Source organism: Heptranchias perlo, chromosome 43, assembly GCF_035084215.1.
Source record: "Heptranchias perlo isolate sHepPer1 chromosome 43, sHepPer1.hap1, whole genome shotgun sequence".
Lineage (NCBI taxonomy): Eukaryota > Metazoa > Chordata > Chondrichthyes > Hexanchiformes > Hexanchidae > Heptranchias > Heptranchias perlo.
This window is the reverse complement of record NC_090367.1, coordinates 8,455,626-8,465,236: the sequence shown is the minus strand read 5'-3', so window position 1 is coordinate 8,465,236 and position 9,611 is coordinate 8,455,626. Positions and strand designations below refer to the sequence as shown.

General features: G+C 54.4%; 1 protein-coding gene across 1 annotated transcript in view; it reads left to right on the top strand.

Annotated features, from left to right (window-relative positions):
* The window catches only part of wdr74 (WD repeat domain 74), a 10,135-nt gene extending 1,051 nt beyond the window's left edge, over positions 1-9,084 (top strand). Inside the window, 7 exon segments of the mRNA XM_067975521.1 lie at positions 74-175; positions 2,572-2,672; positions 4,256-4,311; positions 5,691-5,738; positions 5,741-5,832; positions 7,697-7,753; positions 8,693-9,084. Of these exon segments, the coding sequence (XP_067831622.1) occupies positions 74-175; positions 2,572-2,672; positions 4,256-4,311; positions 5,691-5,738; positions 5,741-5,832; positions 7,697-7,753; positions 8,693-8,863 (627 nt within the window). The 3' untranslated portion in view covers positions 8,864-9,084.
* Positions 9,085-9,611: the final 527 nt, after the last annotated feature.

Below are 9,611 nucleotides of genomic sequence, written 5' to 3'. Positions count from 1 at the left end.
TCCCTCCCCCCTCCTTTCCCCCCACCCCTCGCGATGTTTCCATGTTTGACCCCCTTTGCTTGCTGTTTTAAAGGTGCGGAACGATTGGTTGGATCTGCGAGTGCCAGTTTGGCTGCGAGACGTGCAGTTCATCCCGGCTTCAGATAAAATCGTCACCTGCACCAGCCATCGCCAGGTACATGCCACGCTGACCACTGCCCTCCGATACCCGCTCTTTGTGCCCAGGGTGTTGGGAATTTGGCTCATTTCATACATGGGCACCCACCCATTATGTGGAAGCTCACACTTGTACCAACACACATTAATACTCTGAATTCACCTCCTTGAAATGTGCACATCCGCATGACAGACCTGTACCCACCAGTACTGTACCCCAGTGTTCGACAGAGACAGACCTGTACCCACCAGTACTGTACCCCAGTGTTATACAGTGACAGACCTGTCCCCACCAGTACTGTACCCCAGTGTTCGACAGAGACAGACCTGTACCCACCAGTACTGTACCCCAGTGTTATACAGTGACAGACCTGTCCCCACCAGTACTGTACCCCCGTGTTAGACAGAGACAGACCTGTACCCACCAGTACTGTACCCCAGTGTTATACAGTGATGGGCCTGTCCCCACCAGTACTGTACCCCAGTGTTATACAGTGACAGACCTGTCCCCACCAGTACTGTACCCCAGTGTTATACAGTGACAGACCTGTACCCTCCAGTACTGTACCCCAGTGTTATACAGTGACAGACCTGTCCCCACCAGTACTGTACCCCCGTGTTAGACAGAGACAGACCTGTACCCACCAGTACTGTACCCCAGTGTTATACAGTGATGGGCCTGTCCGCACCAGTACTGTACCCCAGTGTTATACAGTGACAGACCTGTCCCCACCAGTACTGTACCCCAGTGTTATACAGTGACAGACCTGTACCCACCAGTACTGTACCCCAGTGTTATACAGTGACAGACCTGTACCCACCAGTACTGTACCCCAGTGTTATACAGTGACAGACCTGTACCCACCAGTACTGTACTCCAGTGTTATACAGTGACAAACCTGTCCCCACCAGTACTGTACCCCAGTGTTATACAGTGACAGACCTGTACCCACCAGTACTGTACCCCAGTGTTATACAGTGACAGACCTGTACCCTCCAGTACTGTACCCCAGTGTTATACAGTGACAGACCTGTACCCTCCAGTACTGTATCCAGTGTTATACAGTGACAGACCTGTACCCTCCAGTACTGTACCCGTGTTATACAGTGACAGACCTGTCCCCACCAGTACTGTACCCCAGTGTTATACAGTGACAGACCTGTACCCTCCAGTACTGTACCCCCGTTCTACAGTGACAGACCTGTACCCTCCAGTACTGTACCCCAGTGTTATACAGTGACAGACCTGTCCCCACCAGTACTGTACCCCAGTGTTATACAGTGACAGACCTGTACCCTCCAGTACTGTACCCGTGTTATACAGTAACAGACCTGTACCCACCAGTACTGTACCCGTGTTATACAGAGACAGACCTGTTCCCACCAGTACTGTACCCCAGTGTTATACAGTGACAGACCTGTACCCACCAGTACTGTACCCCAGTGTTATACAGTGACAGACCTGTACCCACCAGTACTGTACCCCCGTGTTATACAGTGACAGACCTGTACCCACCAGTACTGTATCCAGTGTTATACAGTGACAGACCTGTCCCCACCAGCACTGTACCCCAGTGTTATACAGTGACAGACCTGTACCCACCAGTACTGTACCACAGTGTTATACAGTGACAGACCTGTACCCACCAGTACTGTACCCCAGTGTTATACAGTGACAGACCTGTCCCCACCAGTACTGTACCCCCGTGTTATACAGTGACAGACCTGTACCCACCAGTACTGTACCCCAGTGTTATACAGTGACAGACCTGTACCCACCAGTACTGTACCCCAGTGTTATACAGTGACAGACCTGTACCCACCAGTACTGTACCCCAGTGTTATACAGTGACAGACCTGTACCCTCCAGTACTGTACCCCAGTGTTATACAGTCACAGACCTGTACCCACCAGTACTGTACCCCAGTGTTATACAGGGACAGACCTGTACCCTCCAGTACTGTACCCCAGTGTTATACAGTGACAGACCTGTACCCTCCAGTACTGTACCCCAGTGTTATACAGAGACAGACCTGTACCCTCCAGTACTGTACCCCAGTGTTATACAGTGACAGACCTGTACCCTCCAGTACTGTACCCCAGTGTTATACAGTGACAGACCTGTCCCCACCAGTACTGTACCCCAGTGTTATACAGTGACAGACCTGTACCCTCCAGTACTGTACCCCAGTGTTATACAGTGACAGACCTGTCCCCACCAGTACTGTACCCCAGTGTTATACAGTGACAGACCTGTCCCCACCAGTACTGACCCCAGTGTTATACAGTGACAGACCTGTACCCACCAGTACTGTACCCCAGTGTTATACAGTGACAGACCTGTACCCTCCAGTACTGTACCCCAGTGTTCGATGCGTGCACATGTCAGCACCAACAATGTTCCTCTGCCCACAGGTGCGTGTCTACGACCCCAGCACTCCGCAGCGCAGGCCTGTCCTCGAGATGACCTACGAGGAGTATCCGCTGACTGCCCTCTCCCTCACTCCTGATGCCAAGTGAGTTAGCACTTTACTCTGTATCTGACCCGTGCTGTATCTGCCCTGGGAGTGTTTGATGGGACAGTGTGGAGGGAGCTTTACTCTGTATCTAACCCTGTACCTGCCCTGGGAGTGTTTGATGGGACAGTGTAGAGGGAGCTTTACTCTGTATCTAACCCTGTACCTGCCCTGGGAGTGTTTGATGGGACAGTGTAGAGGGAGCTTTACTCTGTATCTAACCCTGTACCTGCCCTGGGAGTGTTTGATGGGACAGTGTAGAGGGAGCTTTACTCTGTATCTAACCCTGTACCTGCCCTGGGAGTGTTTGATGGGACAGTGTAGAGGGAGCTTTACTCTGTATCTAACCCTGTACCTGCCCTGGGAGTGTTTGATGGGACAGTGTAGAGGGAGCTTTACTCTGTATCTAACCCTGTACCTGCCCTGGGAGTGTTTGATGGGACACTAGTTACTCCCTCTCTTCACTTCCTCTTCCATCTTGGTAGCTCTGTAACCCAATTGTGAAGTTTTGGTCGATGTGTACAATCTCAATACTTTTAAAATTCTCTGGCGACGACTTTGGTTGCTTTGCCTTCTTGCTGGTGGATTTAAAGGATCCCACGGCCACTATTGGAAGAAGAGCAGGGGGGAGTTCTCCCCGGTGTCCTGGGGCCAATATTTATCCCTCAACCAACATCACTAAAAAACAGATGATCTGGTCATTATCACATTGTTGTTTGTGGGATCTTGCTGTGCGCAAATTGGCTGCCGCGTTTCCTACATTACAACAGTGACTACACTTCAAACGTACTTCATTGGCTGAAAAGCACTTTGGGACGTCCTGAGGTTGTGCAAGGCGCTATATAAATGCAAGTTCTTTCTTCAATGTACTTGTTAATAATCTGCATTGTCTCTCTCTCTCTCTCCCCCTCCCCAAGCCGGGGACACTCTCTTTTTCTCTCTCTCTCTCTCCCCCTCCCCAAGCCGGGGACACACTCTTTTTCTCTCTCTCTCTCTCTCTCTCTCTCCCCCTCCCCAAGCCAGGGACACACTCTCTCTCTCTCTCTCTCTCTCTCTCCCCAAGCCAGGGACACACTCTTCACACTCTTTCTTTCTCTCTCTCTCTCCCCAAGCCAGGGACACACTCTTCACACTCTTTCTCTCTCTCTCTCTCTCCCCAAGCCAGGGACACACTCTTTTTCTCTCTCTCTCTTTCTCTCTCTCCCCCGCCCCAAGCCGGGGACACACTCTTTTTCTTTCTCTCTCTCTCTCTCTCTCTCCCCCTCCCCAAGCCGGGGACACACTCTTTTTTTCTCTCTCTCTCTCTCTCTCTCTCTCTCCCCCTCCCCAAGCCAGGGACACACTCTTTTTCTCTCTCTCTCTCTCTTTCTCTCTCTCCCCCGCCCCAAGCCAGGGACACACTCTTTCTCTCTCTCGCTCCCCCTTCCCAAGCCAGGGACACACTCTTTCTCTCTCTCTCTCTCTCCCCCTCCCCAAGCCAGGGACACACTCTCTCTCTCTCTCTCCCTCTCTCGTTCCCTCCCTCCCTCCCCCTCTCTCTGGATTCTGTGTCACTAACTCTGTTGTCTTTGTCCCCCTTGTAGTTCGGTTGTCGTGGGCAACACACACGGACAGATGGCAGTTCTGGACCTCAGGAAAGGTGAGGCCTGATTCCCCCTTCCCAGAACCTGTCTAACCTTTCCCAGCCTATCTGAAGAGGGGTTGCCTGAACAGAAGCTTTCAGTCCCCCCCCTCTCTCTCTTCCCCCCCCTCTCTCTCTCTCTCTTTCCCCACCCCCTCTCTCCTCCCCCACCCTCCCCCTGCCCCCTCTCGTTACTGCGCTCGGATTAAAGCTGCTGGGAAATCCCTTCAGGTGTGACATCATAAAGTTCCGTTCAGTGACATCATGAATGGGGAATCCTCGGAACAGGAGGAGGCCATTCAGCCCCTCGAGCCTTCAGCCCCTTCTGCCATTCAATTAGACCATGGCTGATCTGTATCTTAACTCCATCTACCCGCCTTGGTTCTGTAACCCTTAATCCCCTCACCCAACAAAAATCGATCAATCTCAGTTTTGAAATTTTCAATTGACCCCCGGCCTCGACAGCTTTTTGGGGGAGAGAGTTCCAGATTCCCACTCCCCTTTGTGTGAAGAAATGCTTCCTGACATCAGCCCTGAACGGCCGGGCTCTAATTTTAAGGTTCTGCCCCCTTGTTCTGGACTCCCCCCACCAGAGGAAATAGGGTCGATAGAGAGAAACTATCACATCCTTTAATCATCTTAAACACCTCGATTAGATCACCCCTTAATCTTCTACACTCGTCTCTGCAACCTGTCCTCGTAATTTAACCCTTTTAGCCCCGGTATCATTCTGGTGAATCTGGGCTGCACCCCCTCCAAGGGCCGATATATCCTTCCTGAGGACGAGCCCATCGCACCACTCACTCTTGAGGTACACCCCCCCCCTTTCCCCTTGATATTATGTACCCCCCCCCCCTCCCCTTTTCATTGACGCAGTCATGGCAGCAGGTGGGACTGTTAAGCACTGGAACCTTCACTAAATCTCCCCTCGGCCCTCTGCCGCCAGGGACGGAGAGGTACTCTCCGTGAACTGAAAGGACCCAGGTTCCCAGCGATCGCCCCCCACCGCGCACTATGAGTCTCTCTCTCTCTCTCGGCCAGGTTCCCGTGAGGCGGTGGCAGGGGACAAGTCTCTAGGCTGGCTGCCCCATCGCCCCAGGACAGAAGGTCCACAGTAACTGGCAGAAGGAGCCAGCTGCGGGCAGAGAGTCACAGATTACATCAAACTCACAGCACAGGAACAGGCCATTCGGCCCAACTGCTCCGTGCTGGCATTAATGCTCCACACGAGCTTCCTCCTTCCCTGTTCCGTTCTCCCTCGTGTGTTTATCCAGCTTCCCCTTTAAATGTATCGATGCTTTTCCAAGGAGAATAAATTGAAGCCCAGGGTTGGGAGAGTGCTTGTGCTTTTTAGTTCAGCCTGGTCGCTGATGTGTGTTGTCGCTGGTTTTCTGCAGGGAGGCTGCTGAAGTGTTTGAAGGGCCAGGCTGGGAGCGTCCGCAGCGTCCGTGTCACCCCACCCTGCCCCTGGTGGCTTCCTGCGGCCTGGACCGCTTCCTGCGGGTCCACAACACCGGGGACAAGAAGCTGCAGCACAAGGTGAGAGACCACCACCCACCCCCCCTCCCCCCCGGATCAGAGAGACCCCCCTCCCTCCCCCCGGATCAGAGAGACCGTTCCCCCCCCCCCACCCCTGGAGAGACCCCCCACCCCTCCCCCCGGATCAGAGAGACCGTTCCCCACCCCCCACCCCTGGAGAGACCCCCTCCCTCCCCCCGGATCAGAGAGACCCCCCTCCCTCCCCCCCGATCAGAGAGACCGTTCCCCACCCCCCACCCCTGGAGAGACCCCCCTCCCTCCCCCGGGATCAGAGAGACCGTTCCCCACCCCCCACCCCTGGAGAGATCCCCCTCCCTCCCCCCGGATCAGAGAGACCGTTCCCCACCCCCCACCCCTGGAGAGAACCCTTCCCCCTCCCCGGATTGGAGAGACCCTTCCCTCTCCCCTACCTGGCTCGGAGAGACATTCTTGCCCAACCACCCCCACCCCGGGGAATCTGTACTAGGCCTATTTGGTGGGGGGGGGGGGGGCGGTTAATAGTCTGGGCTGATTTTGGGGGAGGGGAGATTACTAGTCTGGGCTGATTTTGGGGGAGGGCGGTTAATAGTCTGGGCTGATTTTGGGGGAGGGGAGATTACTAGTCTGGGCTGATTTTGGGGGAGGGGAGATTACTAGTCTGGGCTGATTTTGGGGGAGGGGGGTTACTAGTCTGGGCTGATTTTGGGGGAGGGGAGATTACTAGTCTGGGCTGATTTTGGGGGAGGGGGGTTACTAGTCTGGGCTGATTTTGGGGGAGGGGGGTTACTAGTCTGGGCTGATTTTGGGGGAGGGGGGGTTACTAGTCTGGGCTGATTTTGGGGGAGGGGGGGTTACTAGTCTGGGCTGATTTTGGGGGAGGGGGGTTACTAGTCTGGGCTGATTTTGGGGGGGCGGGGGGGGTTACTAGTCTGGGCTGATTTTGGGGGTGGAGGTTACTAGTCTGGGCTGATTTTGGGGGGCGGGGGGGGGTTACTAGTCTGGGCCGATATGGGGGGGGGCGGGGAGATTACTAGTCTGGGCTGATTTTGGGGGGGCGGGGGGTTACTAGTCTGGGCTGATTTTGGGGGGCGGGGGGGTTACTAGTCTGGGCCGATATGGGGGGGGCGGGGGGTTACTAGTCTGGGCTGATTTTGGAGGGCGGGGGGGTTACTAGTCTGGGCTGATTTTGGGGGGCGGGGAGATTACTAGTCTGGGCCGATATTGGGGGGGCGGGGAGATTACTAGTCTGGGCTGATTTTGGGGGGGCGGGGAGATTACTATTCTGGGCTGATATTTGGGGGGGGCGGGGAGATTACTGGTCTGGGCTGATTTTGGGGGGGGGGGGGGGGTTACTAGTCTGGGCTGATTTTGGGGGGGCGGGGGGTTACTAGTCTGGGCTGATTTTGGGGGGGCGGGGGGGTTACTAGTCTGGGCCGATATTTGGGGGGGGAGCGGGGGGGTTACTAGTCTGGGCCGATATTTGGGGGGGGAGCGGGGGGGTTACTAGTCTGGGCCGATATTTGGGGGGGGAGCGGGGGGGTTACTATTCATGTGCTGATCTCGGCCAGGGTGGCATTTGGGGCACCAGTACTTGGCCTCAGTGCCCCTGAGCTCAGAAGAAGAGGGGGGTTATTTGGGCTCCTGATCGGTGACCCCCCCCCCAGACCCCGTGCTGGTATGTACACCCGGGGGTAGGGGGGGGAAGAGGGGGAGGGAGGTTGAGGGGACGGGAGGATGAGAGGAGCAACTGATGACTCCCACGCTGCTGATCGCAGGCTCGCTGAAGATGCCTTGAAGTCGGGAGAGTCACAGAGTGGTAAGGGTTGGCTCCTTCTCCTTTAAACATCTCACACCCTGTTCAATTTGTGTCTCCTTCTGTGTCAAGGTTTACCTGAAATCCCGTCTGAACTGCCTCCTGTTCACAAGCCGAGAAAAGTGGGAGGTGAGTGACCAGCTGGGAGGTCGGAGCCTCTGTGCGAGGAGGGGGGGTGGGCGGTGGGGTCGCATAATGACGAGCTCCTCTCTGGGTCAGAAGGCGGTGGGCTCGAGGCCCACTGCAGAGACTCGAGCCCCACGACCCAGGCCGCCACTCCCGCTGCCACTACTGAGGGAGTGCCGCGCTGTCGGATTAGACCTCTCATCCGAAAGACGGCACCTCCGACAGTGCAGCACTCCCTCGGTACTGGCAGCGGGAGCAGCGGCCTGGGTCGTGGGGCTCGAGTCTCTGGAGTGGGGCTCGAACCCAGGACTTTCCGGTTTGGCGGGGGGGAGAGAGAGAGAGAGAGAGAGAGAGAGACGATGCTTCCGGGGGGTACAAATATGCAGTGGTCACTAACAGATCCAATAAAGAATTTAGGAATTTCTTCACACGGAGAGTGGTGAGAAGGTGCAACTCGCTGCCCTGTGGAGTGGTTGAAGCATTTGAGAGGAGGCTGGAGGCATACATGAGGGGAGAAGGGAATAGAGTGGGCAGGGTGGGACGAGGTAATTAGAGTGGGAGGAGGCTGGTGGGAGTATAAACACCAGCAGGGACCAGTTGGGCCGAATGGCTGTGCTGTAGATTCTATGAAACGAACCATTCAGTGCCCACCACACAATATCCCCCTCCCAGTAACAATGCACCGTTCAGAAAATTCGACCATTTCCGAGTCACAAAACCAACCCATCTGGTCATTATCTCATTGCTGTTTGCGGGATCTTGCTGTGCACCAATTGGCTGCCGCGTTTCCGACATTACAACAGTGACGACACTTCAAAGGTAATTCAGTATACGTGAAGAGCTCTGGGATGTCGTGAGGGAGTGAAAGGCATTTTATAAATGTGAGTTCATTCGTTCTTTAGCATTAAATACTTATTGTGAAACCGTTGTCCTTTTTAAAAGGAGGAGGATGCAGAAATCAGAGTCGAGGGGAGCATGAAAGACGAGGAAGAGGATGAAATCTGGGAGTCGATGGCAACGGTCACCGACAGAACTGATTCAAAGAGGAAAACGGACCAACAGGATGCTTCCTACAGTGAGAAAAGGCCGAAGAAAATGAGGAAAGATTCTTAGTTTAAGCAGAAGAAAAGCTGTAGCTCAGTATCTCTCTGTAAATCGATTTTTTTTTCAATCTCACTGCCCGCGATTCTCTGCTTCTCTGATACTTCGGAGCTGCTGGAGCCACGATCTGCGTCAACCCGCACAGCACATCCATCACCTTTCAGCTCCCGACAGCCCCCTTACAGCTTCCCCGAGGCCGGGATTTACTGGATAAAACACATCCTGAAACACCAGCTGGGCTCCTCGATTTTTTTTTTTTCCCTTCCGATTTTTCTCTCCCCTCTCCTGATTCCCCTCCTCCCTCTCTCCTCGTGCCTCCCACCCCTCCTTCACGGACGAGGCTGTTGGACTGTGGAGGGAGGGGGCAGGAGTCTATCCCCACACACACACACACCCAACACCCTGGCACACACACAAAGGGGGCTGGAGTACAAGAGTAAGGAAGTCTTACTACAATTGTACAGGGCTTTGGTGAGACCACACCTGGAGTACTGTGTACAGTTTTGGTCTCCTTACCTAAGGAAGGATATATTTGTTTTAGAGGGGGTGCAACGAAGGTTCACTAGATTGATTCCTGGGATGAGAGGGTTGTCCTATGAGGAGAGATTGAGTAGAATGGGCCTATACTCTCTGGAGTTTAGAAGAATGAGAAGTGATCTCATTGAAACATATAAGATTCTGAGGGGGCTTGATAGCGTAGATGCTGAGAGGTTGTTTCCCCTGGCCGGAGAGTCTGGAACTAGGGGACATAGTCTCAGGA